This window comes from Cetorhinus maximus, chromosome 19 (genome assembly GCF_964194155.1).
Source record: "Cetorhinus maximus chromosome 19, sCetMax3.hap1.1, whole genome shotgun sequence".
Classification (NCBI taxonomy): Eukaryota; Metazoa; Chordata; class Chondrichthyes; order Lamniformes; family Cetorhinidae; genus Cetorhinus; species Cetorhinus maximus.
The window spans coordinates 76644184-76667245 of record NC_135897.1 but is presented as its reverse complement, the minus strand read 5'-3'; the positions used below and the strand labels follow the sequence as shown (position 1 = coordinate 76667245).

Sequence of the window (23062 nt, the reverse complement as noted above, 5' to 3'; positions counted from 1 at the left end):
TCTATTATTCCTTAGTGATCAATCGCAAATAAAAAGACAAAAACCAAAAAGCCACAATTTCACTGCAAGAGCTATGCTTCGACAATTAGAACTAAATCTAATACACATTGTGAGATTATCGCTCACTGGATTTCTACAGGGGTATAATTCGAGTAGGGGAAAGAATTTAAAGGTACTCTACAATCACCTTATTACTCAATGCTAACCATAAGTACTCTACATCACCACTTTTAAAATCCTAAATTTAGGGTTCCTTATTGTAAAATACATAAAATGAATACACTAATTAATGCACATTTTAGCAAAAGTAATTTCACAACTCTGAAATTGATTATTTTTTCTTTCAAATGCAGAACTACCAACAATACTGGAAATTTCTGTATTGCTAAACAGAAGACTTGTGGTTTTTCAAAAGAAAGTGTCATAACACAAGCTAGTATATAAACATCAGGGTTCTAAAATCCAGAGTAGAAATGCAGCAAAGGCAGATTTGAAGGTGATGCATCTTAAATTGATGACTTCTAGGGGGGAATTTTCAGCATGTTGGGTGGGCTGTGCGAGAGAGCGGGCACAGAGTCAGTCGCCGCCCACGATCGGCTCTGCACCACCATTTTACGCGGCGGACCAATTAAGGCCTGCCCAGCGTGAATCGTGCCTCCCGAGGACAGCGGGTGGTGCAGGCAGCGGCAGGACTCCAATGGCTGCCGGGTCCAATGGCGACCCGGCGGCCTGTTTAAAAACCGCGCAGGCAGCCTACCAAAGGCTGGCAACGATGGCGCAAAGAAGGGTTCCCGACAGCGCTCTCGGAGATCAGGCCAGACAGGAGGGCAGGTCAGCGGGGCACTGTGCCCCTAGATTCTCGGATGAGTGCCTCACTGCCCTCGAGGAGGTGGCAGCACGGCATGAAATCATCGTGCCAAGGGACAGGAGGAGGAAGCCCCCCCCCAACATGACGAAACGTGCCTGGGAGGAGGTGGCAGAAAAGGTCAGCGCACACGATGTGGTGCGACACACCTGGGTTCAGTGCTGCAAGCGGTTCAACAACCTCTTGCGATCAGGAAGGGTGAGTACCGTGTTGGCCTGGTTCACTTAGCGCCCCCCACAACTCTGAATGTTGTTACTGCATTGAATCATTCACACCATGTGGCCATCGCTGGGTGGGCCAGCATTTATTGCCCATACCTAGTTGACCCTGAGAGGGTGGTGCTGAGCTAGCTTCTGTATCCACTGCATGTGGTACACTTACACCCACAGTGCTGTGTTGAGGGTGACCTCAAAGATCTGTACCTAGGTGAGTGCTGGAATGCTGAAACATTTCAAAGTCAGGATGCTGACTGACTGGGAGGGGAACTTCCAGGTGGCGAGGCAGCCATCCACCTGCTGCCCTTGGCATTCTAAGTGGTAGTGCTTCCTTGCTTTAAAAGGTGATACAGTGTGAGTGGCAAATGTGATGGAGGCAGCATCTGGGCAAAGGGGGTCAGCCCTGGCTGCTTGGTGTGAGTGTGGGGCTGCTCCAGGGTCACGATTCACTGGAGCCCTGCAATGTTTCACTCAGGTGGAAGTGGCAGGGCTGCAATGGCAATCCAGGTACAGGGTGGACTAATCAAGGTTCCTATTTCCTTTTCAGGAGAAGACCGCACACAATAACGCAGAGCGGATGTGGACTGGCGGAGGCCAGGCTCAATTACTCATTCTCACAATATGAGCAAGAGGCTCTCGAGCTGGAGAGGCGCCACGCGCTCAGGTCTACCAGCAGTGGTGAGGTTTGGGTGCCAGTGGGAGGTAAGAGTGCCGTGCACAGAGGTCATAATGTCTGTCCTTGCAACCATTCCACTGTTGCCTGTTTATTAAATTCAGCATCCGACATGGGTTTCCCATTGATTATGGAAGGAGGAGCGCATCTTGATCTGGGGGCCAGGCATGCACACTAACAGTGTCATGACTTCAACTAATCAAGTGTCCCTGTTCTTCCTTTCAGCCTCACCGGAGCATGCCTGGACCGAGAGGCAGAGGGCCCACCGCTAACACCTGAGAGGCCTGAAGAGATATACGCACCAGCGTCACACCATCTCAGCCAGGCAGGCATCACAGCAGATACTAGCACCTCGGTGGGGAGAAGATCGTCGGCTAGTGTCCTGGGGCACAGTGGTGAGGGCACTTCACACTCGCTTGAGGTGAAGATGGAGACAAAGAGTGTCCATGGTGCCGGCAGTCGGAGGACTGCAAGGGACCAGGAACATGCTCAGTCGGTGGCTGGTGATGTGCCTCTGGAGTCGTCCAAGGCAGCAGATGCTGGAAGTCCAGCAGAGTCTGCAGGAGGACCTGGCGGAGATACATGAGGGGATGCGTGGCATGGTCTCTGTGATGGAGGAGTCTATGTGGAGCATCAGCAATGCACTGACCCTCATGGCCAAGCGCAATGTTTCCTCCATTTAGAGAGTGGCGACTCTCATGAGGCTCCTCCAGGAGAACAATCAGGGCTTCCAAGGGATGCGCTCGGACCTACAGGCCCTCACAGTGGCATTGACCTCAGCTGGTCAGTGTCAGTGTGGGAGATGGATTGGGCACCCAGTATCCCGGCTAGGTGCCCATCCATCAATGGTGAGCAGGGAGGTCCGAAGTGACCTCAAGTTGGCGCACAAGCTGCCTGTCGTCTCTGCAGGCTCCTCTCAGGGTGCTCTGGATGCGGGGAGCAGCTCCTCCAACCCTCTGCCAGTGATCGTGGTATCCAGTGAGGTTGCGGCGACTAGGGAGATGCCAGCTGTGCCATTGGCTGCTCCCTCCCAGACAGGGCCATCACAGGCTCCACAGGCCAGAGGACGCCTGCCAAGATCATGAAGGCCAACAGGATAGCAGAGTGAGCAGGCTGTCTCCAATGCCAGTGCCAGTGAGGGGGGAGAACCTAGACGTGGCACCCGAAAACATAAGCATAAGGCACCTTAAGCACACCACGGGCTTCTCACTGGTGGTTTTCTGTTGCCCTGGTATTAACTGCTTATTAATCAGTGCGCAGCTCAGCACCTCTGAATGAACTTTCTTTTCTGTTTTGTTTTAGGAAATCATTAAATGTTTTAGTTCTGAACAAGCCTCTGAGTGCTTCATTAGTTCTGCAGGTGGACGGGAACCCATGATGTTATGAGTGACTTGTCTGTCGTTGAGCTTTATTGACAAGGCACATAGTTAATGTTCCTAACCAGGCAGATGTTGCTCTCAGGTATCGAGTATGGAGCCTGAAGCCCTGGCATGTGTTGGAGGTCCATCTGTGGTGGGCTAGCTGAAGGATCATTGGATCAAAGCCTCCCGGGTGTCCCTGCCTCCCTGGAGGTTGCCCAGGTCAGCAACTATTCCCTCAGCATTCTCCTGAGCATTCTTATCCTCGGACTCGCTACTGGACTCATCTTGTGCAGCCAGAGCATCTGCGTCTACATCATCTCCCTCCACTACGTCTCCCTTTCCAGCGCCAGATTGTGGAGCATCATGCAACCACTATCAGCGACACACGATCTGGGGGGTATGGCAGTGCGCCCCCTGAATGGTCCAGGCATCGGAAGCGCATCTTGAGAAAACCGATGGTTCTCTCCACAACAGTCCTTGTGGAGGCGTGGCTCCTATTGTACCGCTGCTCAGCTCTGTTTTTGGATGGCGGTGAGGCATCATGAGCCACCTTTTGAGGACATAGCTCTTGTCACCCAGCAGCCATCCATCCAGCCAGGCTGGAGCACTGAAGAGACTCGGCATCTGGGAATGTCTCAGAATGTAGCGTCATGGGAGCTGCCTGGGTACCTTGCACAGACTTGTAGAATCAGCATCCTGTGATCACACACTATCTGCACGTTCATGGAGTGGAATCCCTTCCTGTTGACAAAGGCTCCCGGCTCACCTGCTGGCGCCTTGATGGCCACATGAGTGCAGTCAATTGCACCCTGGACACGGGGGGACCCAGCAATCGCTGCAAAGCTTCTGGTTCGCTCCGCCTGGCTGGCCTCGTCCCAGCGGTAATAAATGAAAGTCAATGCACACCTGAACAGAGCATCTGTCACAAGCTTGACAACTGTGGACAGCTGACTGGGAGACTCTGCAAAGATCACCCACCGATCCCTGGAAAGAGCCGGAGGCATAGAAGTTGAGGGCAGCTGTGACATTCAACGCCACTGGCATGGGGTGTCCACCCACACATTTGGAGCTGATCTCGGGGCCTATCATCTGACAGATGGAGGTCACTGTCTCCCTTGAGAGGCGGAGCCTCCTTCGGCATTGCACCTCGGACATACTGAGGTAGCTGCTTCGTCACCTGTAAACCCTGGCAACAGGATAGTGACATCCCTGGGCCCCAACTATTTACAGTCGATGTTAATGACTTGGATTCAGGGATAGAAGATACTATAGCTAAATTTGCAGATGACACCAAAATAGTGGGAAAGTAAGTTGCAATGAAGAAATAAGAAATTTACAAATGGATATGGATAGGCTAGGTGAATGGGCCAAAATTTGGCAGATGGAGTTTAACGTGGATAAGGGTGAGGTTATCCATTTTGGTCGGAAGAATAAAAAGGCGACTTATTATTTAAATGGAGAGAAACTTCAGAATGCTTCACTGCAGAGGGATCTGGGTGTCCTCGTGCATGAATCGCTGAAAGCTAGTATGCAGGTACAGCAGGTAATAAGGAAGGCAAATGGAATTTTGGCATTTATTGCTAAAGGAATGGAGTATAAAAATAGGGAAGTGTTGTTGCAGCTGTCCAAGGCATTGGTGAGATCGCACCTGGAGTACTGTGCACAGTTTTGGTCCCCTTATTTGAGGAAGGATGTAGTTGCATTGGAGACGGTTCAGAGGAGGTTCACTAGATTGATTCCAGAGATGCGGGGCTTGTCTTATGAGGAGAGATTGAGCGGTTTAGGCCTATACTCGCTAGAGTTTAGAAGGATGAGAGGAGATCTAATTGAGGTATATAAGATGCTAAAGGGGATAGATAAAGTAGATGTGGAGCGGATGTTTCCCCTTGTGGGGCATTCTAGAATGAGAGGCCATAGTTTTAGGCTAAGGGCTGGTAGATTTAAATCAGAGATGAGGAGGAATTACTTTTCTCAAAGGGTCGTGAATCTGTGGAGTGCAGTGGATGCCGGGACGTTGAATAAATTTAAGGAGGAGATAGACAGATTTTTAATTAGTAATGGGTTGAAAGGTTATGGGGAGAGGGCGGGAAATTGGAGTTGAGGCCGAAATGGGATCAGCCATGACCGCAATGAATGGCAGAGCAGGCTCGAGGGGCTGAATTGCCTACTCCTGCTCCTCGTCCTTATGTTCTGTGGCCCCTTCCGCCTTACACTTCCTGTTGGCCCTGTGTCCCTTGTGCCTGCACCTGTCCTCCCAGAGGTGGCTCCCCTGGAGGCTGAATATGGACTCCTAGCCTCCTCCCTCTTTCTGGCCCTCTCTTCCTCCTCAGAGGAGGTGCCTCCAGTGGAGAGCACAACTCCCATTCCCAGGGTAAGGGAAGGCTGCCTGAAACCTGCAAGGCCCCAAGAATGATGTTTATCCTGAGTCCTGACCTGAAGCCTGTCATTCCTGTACAAGCAGCTCTGAAGAGATTTGATGTTCTCCTGTTCAAGCAAGTAGCAGTAAGTTTGAAAAGTAAATGACTTAACAAATAGCACTCGCGAGCCCACTCAACCTTCTTATCCTGACCGTGGATGAGGTTTTTAAAAATGTAGCCTACCCGCCTGCCCACTGTGCCCATGTGACACTCTGGAGATCGCACGGACTCTGAAAAATCTCGGTGTATTAATGCCTCAAGGGCCTTAAGTGGCCCGTTAATTAATAGCGGGCACGCCTCGGAGCTCATGGCATGCCCACCCACCGAAATATCGCAATGGCATGCAGTGACGTTGGGACGCATGCCCGACGTCGCCGTGCGTCATTTTACGCGTTGGCTCGTCGGGCCCACCCCTGCACACCGATCTCAAAATCCTGGCCCTAATTTTGAATGACAAAATCCAAAACCATTTGAGCAAATGTCAAACTGAATCCGAGCACACAAGCAACATTTTTGTCCGTGGAGTGCACAGATTTAGGCGCCAACCTTTACACTTTAGAGAAGATTGTAAAGGGCAACATTTAGCACAACCTTGTAAACATCAACCTTTTCCACATTTCCCATGCAACACTGCTTAAAACGGGTTAGCCAGATAGAAATGTATCGGCTGCTATCCTTGGTTTTTAAAAAAATGTCAAATTTCTGTTCTGACTTAGTTTTCTCCTGTATCTCATCCAATTCCTAAACTAAATGGTTTGGTAAAGCAACTAATTTTAGTAGGGCTGCAAGCATTTGAATTTACAATTAAAAATTTTAATCCAGTGATTTTGGTTCTAATCACATACTTAATTGATGCAATTACTGCACCCATCCCTTTCAAGTTTATTATTAATGCTGTTATCGTCCAAAATTGAATCCAGCATAAAAACTTATTTCTGTTTTCCCATTTATGGACTCATACAAAGCTTATGTACTTTTAACATAGCTCAGGATGTGTATGCTCACATGTCAGAACCAGCTGATCATGTGACCATGATTTTGCTGAAGTTAGCACATGGATGGAAGAGCCCTGACTAGACTCTGGAGGACCTCAGAAAGCTTAACTCTTATGCTGATTTTTGACAGTAAATAAGACAGCCCAGAACAGCGGGTGACGAATATAACTGTCAGCATGATACACTGATGGTTGTTGTGTATCAATTAATGCTTCCCTCTGACAATACTGTTGAGACTGAGAGTTTATCACTTTTGGTATCAGAGTACTTGTTACCAGAGTATTAATTCATGGCACCACAATGAGTTAAAAGTCAATTTTGTTGCTGTTGAAACTACCGTGTGCAAATATTGCTGTGCAAATATTGCTGTGCAAATGGACTGTGCATTCGTATGGTCGGAATCTTTAGAAGTCCTTCAACTGGCATGATGCACCATTACACGTTACAATAGTGTGCTAAGGATTGGGTCTGAACCGTGATTTCACTGCCCCCCCCCCACCCCACAAAACTACCTGAGTTTGAAAACTTAATTATGAAGTTATGGAAGTGCCAAGACAGGGCTAAGTGTCCCCTCCACAGCGAGTAATGTAAAATGAAAGCCCGTAATTTCAGTGAGCAGCTCAGAATGGTACAAGTAACCGGAGGAAAGGAAAATTAAAATAACTTAGAAAAGCCGAGCTTCCACTTTTGTACAAAAACCCTATGTGCAACCACTGTGATTAATGCACTTTAAAAAATCATCAGAAGAGTGAATGCATTCGTCACAGAAGTTAACTACAATTAATTTCTAGCCTTTACAGTTCCTTAACCAATCGTACCAGGTACTGTGGACTGTTTTTAAGAAGAGTGCCTTATCTCATGAACCTGGAATGTCATGTATGGGAATACTTGTAGCACAAGATAATTCGGAAAGCACATACCGTACAATTAAAACTAAACCTTGAGGAACAGGAAAGGGCATCAGGCCCAAATTACTTTTTTGTTTGCTGGATATAAATCCCAATAATCTTCCTTCTTAACATACTCCTCTTTCAAAAAGAGATGTAGTTTGTTCTTAGACCCAGTTTTAGTTGGTTTAATTGCATTGTAGTTTATTCCAGAACTACCATTTCTCTAAAACACATTTTGTTTCTCTTAACTTCCCAATTTTTAAACAATTTTTAAAATCTCCTGGTATTGCAACATTTTAATATTGTGAATGACATTTTTCTCTGCACATGTTTATCCATCCCCTTCATGATCCTGAAAACTTCAATTAGGTCACTTCAAAGTCTAATTTCCAAGAAAAGGTCATATTTCTTTGACATTTCGACAAGAAATTCCTATTCTGAATAATTTTCATTGCTCAGCTCTTTATTATTCCAAGGGTAACAATTTTCTTCTTCAGATTATGTAGCCACATCATCCAGGTGTAAATAACCAACACCTACTAATCTAATTATGGAGGGACATACTTCACTATACTGCAATTCTTTACCTCACCCCTGGTTCTTCAGTATAAGAATGCTGTCAAAAACTCTTGAAAATAGTAGTATATAAAATAAACTGCATTATCCTTCAAAAAAATATGACCAGTTTTTCTCCCTTGATACCCACTGGGCCCCTTAAAAATCAATGCAGGTTTTTCCCCAGTAAACTTATAGATTTGTCCATTAACTCTTTAATGATGAATGATGTTGAACACTTGGCAATCTTCAGGAACCTCTTCTAAATTTAGTGAACTTAATCATCAGAAATCTCCCGACTACTTGTCCATCCATTAGTGCATTCTCTAGCAGTCTTATCTGAAGCCAAATGGGGGAAATATTTGCCTCTTGTATTGTATCAATGCCTCTAGGTTCCAAAAGCCAGATTGGCTGTATAAGCACTTTTTTTTAGGAACTTTAGTAGGGAGGAAAATACCTATATTGCAGAAATCAACCAAAGTTGAAAACAGACACGAAGATAAGATAAATAAAAGTAAAGCAAGTTTTGCCATTGCCTAAATGCAGACTACAGTGCTGGAATGCTTTGCTGCCTTAAGGTTATGTTCTCACTTCTCTGCTGCCTTAATGTACCATTAACCATTCCCTCCTCCAAATAAAAAATCTCATCTCCACATTCTACAGCACTGCCTGCTCCTGGTTTATCCTATCTACGCAATGCCGCTAATGGCTTTTCATTATGTACCTCTAGTGTAACATCCGCGGTTCCCTATATACAGGATACAGCCCCACCCCTTCTCAATTTTGCCATCAACAATATCTGGAAACTTGGATGGCAATGGCACCCAGTTCAGTCCATTGGCTGCGAGCTTATTGGTACTCTCACTAAATGCCTACCCAAAGAGACCCGAATGAGCCAGAACTCCAATCAGCCAAATCCAGACAAGCCAAAGCTTTTTGGCTCCCTATGCACTTATGGGATTCCCCAAAGCTCATGATAATAGGCCTCATGACTTTACTCTCTTCAAACATAAAAATCTTCAAAGGGGAGGCAGTGGCATAATGGTATTGTCACTGGTTATGCCGGAGACCAGCGTAATGCTCTGGGAACCCAGGTTCAAATCCCACCATGGAAGATGGTACAATTTGGAATTAAAATGACCATGAAACCATTGCTGATTGTTGTAAAAACCCATCTGGCTCACTAAGGCTAATGTTTCTCTAGTCCCCTCTGAACATGGGCCTAGCTAGTGACAACCACATCCCATGAATGAATTCAAAAAAAATACTACAGCTAATCCAGCCTTTATTCTTGTCCACATCCCTAATACCTCCATCCTTGCCAAGTTTCAGTGGTTCCCTCTGCCCCAGATAGCTGTATAAGCTTCTTGTCCTATGCTCCACAACCTCCTTTATATAACACACTCTTCACCTATCCAACACAGGCCTACTTGTTTGTCATTTCCTCTATTCCACCATCAACAGCTGCCTCTGGGATGTCCTCATCTCATCCACCTCATTCCTTCAAAAGTCTCCTAAGGGACCTTTATCTTTTTTGCTCTCTTCTCCCCACGCACCCACTGTCCACAGCTCTGTAAACTATTTCAAAAAAATCTCCAATTGAGTGCAAGGAAACGAGAATCATTGTTGAGGGAAGGTAAAGAGTTATAGAGTTATACAATTTTGAGATTGTGTAGGTAGAATTATGTTACTTGTGCGCATTTAACTTCATGGTTTTCAATTTGTATAGAAATCAATAAACACCAAATCAAATCGTTCCGATCATAAGAACATTTTAAATGATGTGAACATTTTCAGAACTGGTCTACAGCCTCATCATGTATGTTTATAATTCAAGCAGAACCTTAATGTAGAACATTTGACTGCATTTGCTAACCTCAGTAATTTCAATGTTACAGCATACAATAACAACAGTGCATAAAGAAAATAAAAACATTCCGAAGTACTTTGTTTTCTAAGCCGGGTTTCAGAATGTTGATCCACATTTGTTGAAACTTTCAAAAAAGTTAATATTTTCACTGAATTTTAGACCACTGAGGTATACAGTGCTTGCATCTTACCAAAAATTATTACGAGATTGCAAGTTCGCAGCATGTGTAAAATAAAATGAATATGAAAACAGAAAAAAATAGAACAATGATTCAATGCTACATCCAGTAAATATAAATTATAACTAAAATTCTAGTTCCCAAATATGAGCAATTTTACTACTCAAAGTTTGTCGAGTCTAGTTTACAAGGTCAAAGAACGCACAAGATTGTAGGAACCAGCTGACTCTTAATGAGCCTAAATATGCTGGGGTTATAAAAGGAGAGAGTTTGAGTATGTGCCTTCAGTGAAGCATCTTCAATGATGCACCTTACTAACCATCAGCGCATATTGGAAAATCACAAACACTACATTTGCGAGAACATGAAAAATCCTCCTTTAAAAAAGTCTTTCATCCAACACTCCCCAAACTACATCCGGCTATTTCAAATACCATTCCGTTAACAATACATCATAAGACAACAAAAAATAAGAGCAGTAGGCCATTCAGCCCCTCGAGCCTGCTCTGCTATTCGACAAGATCATGGCTGATCTGATTTTAGTCTTAACTCCACTTTCCTGCCTTTCCCCCATAACCCTTGACTCCCTTGTCAATCCAAAATCTGTGCAACACACTTTTGAATATATTCAATGACTCAGCCTCCACTGCTCGCTAGGGAAGAGAATTCCAAAGTCTTATGACCCTGACACTCACAAACCAAGGTTGACAGCAATCACTTGGAAACTCCTCATCTCCATCTTAAATTGGAGACCCCTTATTTTTAAACTGTGCCAGGACCTCTGGTAACTGACTGTTTCAAAAGGGTGTTAACAAAGATGAGCAGAAACGAAAAGCTAAGCTGGTCCAGATGAGGGCCCAGAGAAAACAGAAGCCAGCAAATCATGCACATCTTCAGCCCACTGTCTTCCTCTGCAGCAAATACAGGACAAACTACCATGTCAGAGTGAGGCTCCTGAGCCACACTAGGTGACAGTGGCCCAAACTTTGCAGCTGTAACAATGGTGAAACAGTCAGCATTTGCCTTCATTACAACAGTGAAACTGACAGCAACTTCTGGCCACCGCAAATTCTCAGTTAAACGTAGGAATCCAGAAGTTGCCGTCAGTGATTCCTTTCTCCTCCACAAGGTGAAGTCCCTTCAGACAGCAATCTTTAGAAAGCACTTGAACAGGTGTAATCTTCCCTTTTCACACTGTAGAAAACACCCAAAAAAGGTACACTGTTGAATGATATGTAATTGGGTTTTTAATGGTATAGAAGACTCCCTGGCCCTGAAAAACTAATTTTTTTATCTGTGGAGTGTCAAATTCATACATTATGGTAAAAAACCCAGAGCTTTTTAATATAAAATTTTAAAACATTTGATAGTTTCTATCTTATCCCCTCATGTATGTTCCAATCATTTATTTCACTCTGTAAAATTTATAAAAAGTGGAGGATAGTCAGTGCATTTTATTCCCTGGGTTGCTGTCAGTGAGAATTCTTCAACGTGACTGGCCGCTTTGCCTGCTTGAGGACAACACTATTGCAGGATGGCTATAGATTTCCTTAAATTAGTGCCAGAATCATACTAACATCAGGAAAGGTGAAATCCATGTCACAGAAATCACTAGATCTTTGTGGGCAACTGTAAGGTCATTGGTGAAAACATCGCCACTTTGCCACTGACCGCAAAATCTGAGCTTTAATATAATAAACCTGTTATCATAAAACAGTGTATTCCCCAATATACCATGAGCAATGCCACTGGAGATCTGCCAGTTTCAATAGCAAGACTTGGTACTGCATCATCCCAAGACCTTGACTAACCAAGGAAACCATAACCTGACTCAGCAGAAAGACTAAACCAAACAAACCAAGCTGACATTCTGAATATATTAGTTCAGTTTCCTTACATTGTTTGGCTTAATAACTTCCAACCAATTCCACGATTTAAAACAATGAACAGTGATGCAAAGCAGATGGGCAACGATTAATTCTCACTCTCACACTAATTTTAAAAGAGGATATATTGATGGTGGCGGGGAATTAAAGCATGGCGTTAGGAATTTTCTTGTTGGGGGTGCATGAAGCGAGAAATGTACCCAAAGTCAAGTTGTCAATTACATCCTTGATCATTGTGACTACCACCCAGCACATTGTCCTTCCTCGATTTGGCTCAATAAACTATTCTCCAGCCATAGTTTGTTGTGGTCCATCTTTGCACTTGGTTCTGGGGACAATATGATAGCCAGGAGTCAATCTTCCTGATCACCTCTGCTTTGTCAGGTGATTTTGGATGAGCTAGAACTTCCTCCAATCGAACACAGGGAAAACAATCCATTTTAATATGCTCCCACCCAAAAACCGTGGGGTAGAAATATCTTGCATTGCACCGGTTTATTGTGCATAAAACCTGGGCACAAAGCATTCCAATTTAGCAGTGAGATAGCCTGCATCAAGCCTCCACAGGCTCCCACAGCAAATTTGTGGAGCCCATTTTATAAGTATTTCAGATGAATGCTTAAACCAAATGTTACATCCATTGAATATGTAAATTAAGGGCCCAACGCCTGTTAAAAGGACCCCTTTGACAAATTGGTCCAACGGGAAGGGGGGGGGGGGGGGGGAGTTGGGTCCTAAATCACAGGGAAGGCCCAACGTTGGGGCCAGTTAAGTGCCTAAGAGGCACTTAGTTAGGTTGGGCCACCCCACGGAAGTGACACAGGTTTCACAACAGTTCTTCAACCAATGGGCAGGACACGCATCAGGAATAATAAATTCCTCCCATTAACTCCATTTCTCTCTTCACAAGTGCTGCCTGACCCAGAGTATTTCCAGCATTTTCTGTTTTTATTATTGGATGGCAACTTAGTTCTGAGTACTTTCCCACCTGGAGGGAAACAGGTAGAAAAGACACCTTAGGCTGTTATCTTCTATTGATCATCCCTCAAATACAACAATAGCTGAATCACACAAAAGTGAGAGTGATATAAATAAGGTATTTTTGTTGGGGTAGGAGCTGAAGCAGGAGAAGAAAGAAAACTATACAGTCAACCCATGTAGGAAAAAAAATCATTTGTATTTGGAAAACTAGACACCATTTCATTTATTCAATAGTGAGACAGAATTTTCCTAAACAATTGATCTCCCATGGTATTAATTATTGAAAGGGGGTGGGAGGAGGATTTATCTCTCCTCTTGTCTCCCACTTTAATTCTTTGCACTTATTAGTTTTCCACTGTCTGTCATTTGCAGATGGCTCATGGAATTATCATCTCCAGTGCAATAAGCATTTCTCACTCTTTATGCAAGCCACTCTTCCATTCTCCCCCCTTTCCTGTACATCTCTTACTCTAATTGCCTCTCATATGCTGACTTTCATTATAGAAATCTTAACTGATCTTTCTTGGATTTCTGATATCTTATTTGCTTTTGCACCTCTCCACTTTCCTTTTACTCTCACCTGTCATGGAGACCTGGAGGCAGACTCGGAGCTCCAAATCTTTGGAACCGCAGAAAGGATCTTGACCCTTTGGTACTGGAACCTGAGGCATATCATGCGGGCGATGAGTAGGCAGCTCAGGGGCGAAGAATGGGAGCTGGTAATTAGGAATCAAGCTTGGGCTCAAAGAGGATTTGGGAAGCTGGGACTCAACTACACAGCAATAGTTTGACCAGGAGTACAGGGACTGATAACTGCATAAGCAACATTGCATTAATGGTCAAATAGTTAGGATGGATAGAAGCAGATCTGCAGGATATAATGCACGACTATAGAAAAGAAAAACCTTTATATATGAATACTGAATAGATATTTTATTCCATTAATATAAACATGCAAAATTATAACACCCAATTATAATTGTATAAATAACTAGGATTTCAGTTTATAATTATATCTGGTGGATGAAAGATGTCTTAATAGATTGTTATACAAAACAACCAATTTAATTTTAAAATCATACAATGATTTTGGAACACACACCATTTCAGAACTGAGGGGAAGACTGCAGTACTAAGGCTACATCTGACCTTGGAGAGTGCAGATACTGAACAGTCTTTAGCTTGTGGTCATGCTAGAAGGAGAAAGGAGTTTTGGGGTCAGGGAGATCAGAAAGATGGATGATACAGTAAAAAGTGAACGCTAAAAATTGGGAAATGGGCTTAAAAACATATAACGGTAAGTATAGGTAGGGGAGCAAAGTACTCTGCAAAAATATAACATTTCCTCTTGATCCCACTGCTATCTTGCTTGGACCGTGATGTAGTGTCACTTGATTAATTTTGGTGAACTAGTGTTGTGAACACAGGTGAAACTTAGAAGTTTAAGATCTGGAAGTTCCTTTCCTGAATTTATCTATTAAAAGATGAAATGGTTCACCTAGATTATGACTGGGATGGGGGGCAGGGGGGTGCAAGGCAGGGTGTTGCCTAGGAGAGAGTATCACCACCTGCCTCTCTACAACGTTTATCGCTGCATTTAACTGAGTCCTAAAAAAATCGACAAGTGAAGATTTATTTTATTCAGAAAAGAATTCAACACAGGAAAATGGTTTATAACTAACCTTGGATGTACAGTTTATTATAGGATTGCTTCCTGCACCTGCCTCTAATCCAATTATCTAGAAAAAAAATGGAAGATTTAGTTTTGAAGTCAGCTATTTAAGAATATTTTCAAACAGATATTTCTTAAGGAATACTCACTCTATTCATTTTAACAAGGACACATGGCTTTCCCTCATCATAGCCAAAACTGCTATTGTTTGCTCCAGAGCAGTCCCCAAGCATTGTCCGGTTAAACTGACATGCCTTTTTCATCAATATACTTTCAGGCTGTTTGAGGTACTCTCCAGGGTGACAGAGAATATTTTTTCGTGCTTGTATCAAGTCATCGTAAGCTATTTTAAAAAAAAGTATTCCAACAAGAATGAATTAAGCACACAAGGAATGCTAGAAAATATTCAAATTGATCAATACTTACGTTTTAGAAAACCATCAAGAGCAGTCACATATTTTTCATAAGACTTAGCATCAGATTTGTTAAATACAATTTCCAGGGAAGATCCTACTTTTGGTCTAATCATAAGACCTACAAATAAAACAAATTGCAATTAGTATATCTAATTGTCAATTAAAGAATGTTAAAAATGTTTTGAATATCCAGGTACATTCCTTTCTTCCATTCTAGACAAATTTTTGACCCATACTGTATCAAAAATCCTTAAGGTTTAGCCAAAAAGAGGATTCACTGACCCAGGTTTTGCGGTAGTAATGACAGCGAAATTGTCAACTTTTATCATCATTACCTTTAAAACCAACAGCAACTTCTGTACTCCGTACATGAAAAGATAAACGTGCTAAAGTTAATGTCAGTGATTCCATACTTTCCCCATACGGTGCATTGTTAACATTACCCCAACCACCATCACCCCTGGCATGCATTCAGATAGAAAATCCACTGAAATAATGAAAACTTGCAATTTTACGTTATTAGTCTTGCTGTACAAACCCTTGAAAAAGTTACACTTTGTTGAATGGGTTTTTTAAACGGCATACTAAGTTATAATTACTGCTGAATACCTACAATGGCCCTCAAAAACTAACTATATTTGTGAAATGTCAATTCCTACATTATGATTTTTTAAAAAAAATCTTTTTTTTAAGTTTATAATATTTCAATTTTCACCTTAACTCCATGGGTAGATCACAATTGTTTATGTCACTCCGTAAAATTTTTAATTAAATGTGAAAAATTCAATGCATTCTTCTTCATGTTTTGCTTTCTGTGCGCATAATTCAATGTGATTGGCTATTTACCCTATATGGCGTCATCACTGTTGCTGGGTGCCTGGAGATCCTATTGACTTGAGGCCCGATTCGAACCGATATCGAGAAAGGGGAAATCCACCCCACAGAGATCATTAGATCTTTGTGAACAGCTTTCATTGAGGTCGGTGGTGAGTGCCGTCGTGTTGCCGCTGAACGCAAAATACTATCAATGTCTGCTACGTTCATGGACAAAACCCTGCTGTGTAAACTCACTGGAATGTGCACATTTTGCAAAAAATGTGAAACAATACGGTGAAAATTATTTTTTCACACTCTCAAATCAGGTCCCCTTCCCCACAGCCTGCCACCTGACCAGGCATTGTCAATCTTTCTCTTCAACAAAATATTGGACAGCATCAGAGTCTAGCTACAAGTTCTAAAACATTCCAATGCACTTTTGGAGCATACATGGCCACTCAGCTAGTGACAAGTAATAATCATCACATGAATTATGAGATGTAAAACAGTTGAGAGTACTCTAGAAATTATATATAGATATATGGCTGCATATTAAATACACTAAAACAAAAGTAAGCCAAAAGTCTTATCTAAGCAGGCCAGAATTAGAGGTGCTGCAATCAATGTTTCTTCTAAGTTGTGCAATTGTGCAGCAACCTGAAATTTCCTGCACAGACACACACAAGTCAACTCCTTTAAGTTATGCGCATGTGCAGCCACACAAAAAAATTAAAGGACCCCTGCAGCACAAAAAAAAGGGTACTCTGGTTGTTAGAACAGAGCTTTTCATATGAAGTCTGTGCGTTAAAAAATGGCAAAGGCTATAAACAGTATGCAATTAACATTCATTTATCATTTCATTAACTCAATGTTAAATCAGGAAATGTACCACAGATGTATGAACACTGTAGTCGAGGAATTAAAATTTATTGGAAACATTATGAAAATCAAACTGAAGACTGGCAAAGGTTTTTGGTACCATCTATATGGAAATGCCGATGTAAGTCAACCATATGACATCTCCTCTCAACAGTGAAACTTTGAGAATACATAAAACCTCGGCACACCAATTGACGGAGGCAGGTGAAAACAAGACTAATCTGGAACATAAATGAGATCTGAGGCCGCTGAGAAGTCCTTTCCTCAATCCAGATTAAGAATAGTCCAATGAGTTAGATTTGCTGATTCTGCATGCTAATACACATGTCAAAGTTCCAATTTTAAAGGCAAACAGCTTCAGTTTACAAGAAAGTATGGGCTTAAATTCTTAACAGTTTATTTACAACTAAACTTAAGTCTAGGCTACTTAGAGCTATGAAGAGTTGTACCTCTTCTCATGCAGAGAATCAGGACTTTATCTCACTTGTCAGAGGATTGGCTGAAATAGCAGCAACATGGACTCTCTACAAAGATGAAAATTTATGCCACATTGCTCCCATACAGCTTGAAGCAGCTTTCCTGACACCAGTGGATAAAGTGCTTCGAATGGCGTTATTCACTTTTAATATGAATATTTCCCTGAAGGATAATCAAGCTCACACTGACTCCTGGAATTGTATTCTGATTGCATTTCTCAGAGTCATCCTGTCAATTCACTCATGCTCAAAACATCTGACCTTCTACCAAGGACTAGGCACGTTATGCCAATATGCAGGACTAGCCAATCTAAGTATACATCAAATGCTTCTTGCATGCAGCAAAGTGCTACTGTGACCACCATCAAGAAGCAGTTGGTGAAGAGACTATATGAACATCAGATCATATGACTTGCCAATATGAAGGCCATTTGGATAATGTCTTAAACTTCTCCTTATGCAGGGATCCAAGATAGACAGAATGCTAAACACTTTTCAGGACTACAAAATAATGGTATAGAACTCCAATTTTCTTGGTCGAGTGATAGCTCCCATCACCAACAGCTTGTGTACAGAACATTGTTCACAAACCTATGGACAAAGCCAAGAATTTGGGAGTTTGTCCTTAAAGTGGAAAGCAAAGAACTTTCTCATGGACCTCCAAACCTATGACCTTGACCACATAAAAGAGCGATGACAGCAGATGCATGGGAACATCACCCTGAAGTTCTCCTCCAAGTCACAAACCCCCCCTCACTTGAAACTATATCATTGCTCCCTCACGGTCACCAAGTCAAAAGCTCGGAGCTCCCTACCTAACAGCACTGTGGATGTACCTACACCCGATTAACTTCAGCGGTTCAAGGAGGCAGCTTGCCTCCACTTTCTCAAGCTCAGGGATTAAATGCTGGCCTTCCCAGCGTTGCTCAAATCCCACAAATGAATGAATTTTAAAAAAAAGTCTCCATCATCTATGCCTCCAAAGCAACATTGGTCCAATCACAACAGAAGTCAGTTACATAAAAACATAAGAAATAGGAGCTAGAGTAAGTCAAAACAGCCTCTTCAGCCTGCCCCCCCCACCCCCCACCCCACACACCACACCGCCCCGTCCCGCCCCCCGCCCCAATCCAGTAAGATCATGGCTGATCTTCAACCGCAACACCACTTTCCCACCTGAGCCCCACAGCCATCCCATACTTCAAAACTCTATCCACCCAGCCTTGAATATGCTCAACAACCGAGCATCCTCTGGGGTGAGGATTCCAAAGATTCACAATGTTCTGAGTGAAGAAATTTCTCATTTCAGTCCTAAATGATTGTCCCCTTATCTGGAGACTGTGCCCCCTAGTTTTAGACTGTCCAGCTATCAGAAACAGCTGCTCAGAACTTTATGGGCAGAATTTTCACTCAGTGCACGGGCCCGACATGCTCGAGCGTGAAATAGCGTGTGATGATGTCAGGTGAGCGTCCCGACCACATTGCACGCTCACGCGATATTTCAGTCGATGGGCGTGTGCGAGAGTCAGCAGCACCCCCGCCGACAATTAAGAGGCCTATTAAAGGGCATTAACGTTGCAATTACAGAGGAATTTCCATTGCCTGTCCAACGTTACTGATGGTGGGCGGGCAAATCGGCCAGATGGCCTTTGCCTTTTTGAGGAAACCTCATCCAAGGGCGGGATGACGTTTCCAAGATTAATTTTTTTTAAAAAGGTAAAAATGTTTGGACAGAATTTTCAGCATCCATACGTTTAGGTGACTCATTCTGATGCGTGGACATTTTTTTTCAGCATTTTAAAATCTTCATTTATGGCTTTTGGGTTCTTCAGCTTCCTGAGGTAGCTCTTTGGCTTCAGGGAGCTTCCTGTGAGCGCTCCCCCACGATCGTGCTGACTTCAGTGCTTGCCCTCCTCCTGCTCCCGCTCCCCCACCCCCCCCTACCCCGGCAACGCTGAGCATTTCAGCATGCCTTTCATGCTCTGGCTGGCTGTTAATTGGCCGGCCAGTGTGAAATCTCGAGCAGCCTGTTTCCCAGCCACTCCCGGGCCCACCCGTACGCTGAACTCAAAATCCTGCCTGTATGTCTCAATGAGATCAACTCTCATCCTTCTAAACTCCAGAGAATACAGGCCAATTCTACTCATAGGAAAATCCCAGGAATCAATCTACTGAGCATTTGTTACACCTCATCTAAGGCAAGTCTATCCTTCTTGAGGTACAGAGACTAAAGCTATACACAGTTCTTCAGGTGGGGTCTCACCTAAGCCCTGCACAACCGCAGCAAGACCTCCTTACTCTTGCACTCTAACCCCTTTGCAATAAAGGCCAAGATACCATTTGTTCTTCCAAACTGCTTGCTGTAACTGTATGTTAACATTCTGTTTATCATGTACCAGGACACCCATATAGTGTGCTATGGATGCTGGAGAAGGCATCAGGAAGGCCCCCTGGAGGTGTGCACTGTACCACCTGCTCCCGGCACAGTCTGCATGGTGAACTCTCAGGAATGATGCCCAGGCAGGCAACGCTGGCATGTGCCAGAAGCCTCAGAAGGAGCACTATCCTGATATCATACAGCCACACTGACTGATGTAACACCAGAATGCCTAATTTGTATTATTTTATACAAAGAGCAAACACTAGCTGCAAGATGGGCAACGTAACAGCATTGTTTAAACGGCCAGGCATCCAACTTGCAGGCAAGATAATTTTTAAGAACTTATGGTATGGCAAAGTGGTTGGAAGTACACTGGAGTGTTGTTAGAGGTGTTGTGCTAAGTTCCTGGATTTGGCAGAGAATGTTGCTGCATCCTCAAAAGGGAGGGCAGAGGATCTGGTGACCTGCCCACAGAAAGAATGCACCATACATGGGGGCTGTAGTGGCAGAGGTTCTGGGTCTGCAAGACAACAGGGAGACAGAGCAGAAGCTGTAGAGAATGGAAGTTCTGCACAATGCCTTCTGCCTATTTGAAACTGGAATTCTCCATGTTCCTCGACAGTGACAGGAAGCTGACTGGCAGCTCAGTCAATGCACCCAGCATCTCAGTCAGCAAGCCCTTCAGCACTCTCCACATGTCACCCCACTGAGGACCCCATTAGAGTTCTCTGCAGGAGAACTCATCTGCGATCTCGTCCTCCATGGAGTTGGCTAACCGTCTTTTACCCAAGCCTGGCTGCAGCACACTCATGCCCAGCGACTCATCACATGCTAATCCCAACTCTGTACCAGCCTCCAAAGGTATGTGCAGTGTCAGTATTTGAGCTGTTGGCTGCAAGTGTCGGATGATGTGACGGAACCCCTTAGTCAGTATTGGGCTGTTGTTCTCTCTCTTCCTCCTGAGGCTGCTATGGCTGGGCTGGCACCAGTTCTTGGGTGTTTGAAAGCAGAAAATCAGAAGAGGAATGCTGGTGTGATAGAAAGGGGCTTGGGTTGGGAAGCATGAGGTCCATGGTGTCACCATCAGCTGCTTGCTCAACATGCTAGATAGCAGAATGAGAGTGGGCTGGGAGCTGAGAAAGGACTTGTGGCACTTGGCACTTTGTCCTGCAAGAGAGAGCGTAGAATGTCAGTGATTGTAGAGCACTGTGTTTGGATAATGTGCCTGCCATAGCTGAATAGCTGGAGGTATATGAAGGCAGTGAAAGGTAAACGTGAGGCTTTCAGGGTTGGTAAGTGTGTGAGGGTGAGATGGAGCATCTAGATTACATAGGATTTATGGCTAAATAACAGGCCATTTAGCCCAACCAGTCCATACCAGTGTTTATGCTCCACACGAGCCTCCTCACATCTTTCTTCAACTAGATCTACCATCATAAACCTCTATTCCCAACTCCCTCATAAGCTTGTCTAGTTTCCCCTTAAATGCATCTATTCACTTCAACCACTCCCAGTGGTACTGAGCTCCACATTTTCACCACTCTTTGGGTAAAGAAGTTTCTTCTGAATTTCCTATTGGCTTTCTTGACTATCTTACATTGATGGCCTCTAGTTATGCTCTACCCCACAGGTGGAAACATTCTCTCTGTATCCACACTATTAAAACATTTCATAATTTTAAAGACCTATTTGGGTCACCCATCAGCCTTCTTTTTTCAAATGGCCTGTTTCTTTTTCAAGGGCAGAGAAACCCAGCCTATTCGTCCTTCCTTGGATGTTAGGTGTTAAGGGACAGACTGCCTTAAGAGCAGCAGGCCGGTTACATCACTTGCTTTTAGCACAATTGCTGATTGGCCCCCTGTTTAGTGCAGATACGTGGACCCAAGCTACGATCATAATAATGAAGTGGGAGCACCAAGTTTAAGCGCTGCCAACCCTTAATGTAATCACAACTCGAAAAGCAGGGTAAGACATTTTTTTAGCTCATAACGGTATCTCACCAATTAAATAATATTCTGTTTTTCAATTCTTCCTACCAAAGCGAATAACCTCAATTCCCCACACTATACTTCATCGGCCACCGTATTGCCCACTAACCTAATCTGTCCCTATCCCGTTGCAGACTCATTTTGTCCTCACAGCTTACTTTCCCACTTAACTTTGCATCATCAGCAAACTTCGATAAATCATACTCAGTCCTTTCATCTAAGTCATAAATGATAGATTGTAAGAAGCACTGATCCTTATAGAGCTTACTCTGTTTTCTGTTCTTTAACCAATGGTGTATCAATGCCAACATAATTACCCCCAGCTTCATGCTCGTAAAACAGTGTGAAGCATCTCAACAAATGCTCTCTGAAAATCCACTAGTTCCCCTTTATTTACCCTGCCAGTTACACCAAAAAACTCTTTGTGGATTTGCCAAACACGATTCCACCCGCCCCCTTTCATAAAAGCGTGCCGACTCGGTCTAAACATATTATGACTTGCTAGGTGCCCTGATACTAATTCCTTAAGAATGATTTCCGGCATTTCCTGACAAATGATGTCAGGCTAATTGGCCTGTAGTTCCCTCCTTTTCTCTCCCTCCTTTCTTGAATAATGGTGTTACATTTGCCAACTTCCAATCCAATGGGACCATTCTAGAATCTAGGAAATTTTGAAAGATCACAGTGCATCCACCGGGCAGAATGTTTCTCTCATCGGGCCGGTGCGCGCGCACCCAACCAGAACGAGCGTAAAATGACGCGGGATGGTGTCGGGTGAGCGTCCCGACGTCATCGCGCACTCAGGCGATATTTTGGCTGGCGGGCATGTGCGTGAGTCGGCAGCGTGCCCGGCGACAATTAAATGGCCTATTAAGGCCCTTTATCAATTAATTGAGTAGTAATAATTTCTCCTGTCTCCATCTCTGATGGATCCACATTTACTTTTGCTACTCTTGTCCCTTTTTTTTTGAAAAACACACTAACAGAAGCTCTCACAATTTGTTTTTATATGTCTTGCTATGATACTCTCACTGTATTTTTGCTTCTTCTATCAGTTTATTTTTGTTATCTTTTGCTGGTTTCTAAAACTTTCCCGATCTTCAGGCTTACTAACCTCCTTGGCAATATTATAAGCCTCCAACACTAATCTCACGCTATCCTTAACCTCTTTAATCAGCCACAAATGGATCACTTTTTCCATGGAGCATTTTATTTCTCAACAAAATATATATTCGTTGAGAATTATAAACATATTTATTTTAACATTTCCCATTGTGTATCTACTTTACAATCTACCTTAGCCAATTTGACACTCATACTTACATAATTGGCTTTATTTAAGTTAATACTCTAGTTTCGGATTTATTTGTGTTACTGTTGAACCCATAGGGAAATTCTAACATATCACTCTTCCCCTTAGGAATTAATTTACTGTGAGATTACTAATTACCCCTGTCTCATTATAAAAGATAGGATCTAATATAGTCTCTTCCCTGCTTGGTTCCACTGTGTGTTGTTCTAAGAAACTGTCTTGAATGCATCCTATGAA

General features: G+C 43.5%; 1 protein-coding gene across 2 annotated transcripts in view; it reads right to left on the bottom strand.

The window, feature by feature from the left end:
• atp1b3a (ATPase Na+/K+ transporting subunit beta 3a) overlaps window positions 1-23062 on the bottom strand; it is a 48900-nt gene that overhangs the window by 1614 nt on the left and 24224 nt on the right. For both annotated transcript variants that reach the window (XM_078564190.1, XM_078564189.1), the window contains 3 exons: window positions 14985-15092; window positions 14708-14901; window positions 14569-14625 (listed from right to left, as the gene is read on the bottom strand). In XM_078564190.1, coding sequence (XP_078420316.1) covers window positions 14569-14625; window positions 14708-14901; window positions 14985-15092 — 359 coding nt within the window. The remainder of the gene's footprint in view (window positions 1-14568; window positions 14626-14707; window positions 14902-14984; window positions 15093-23062) is intronic.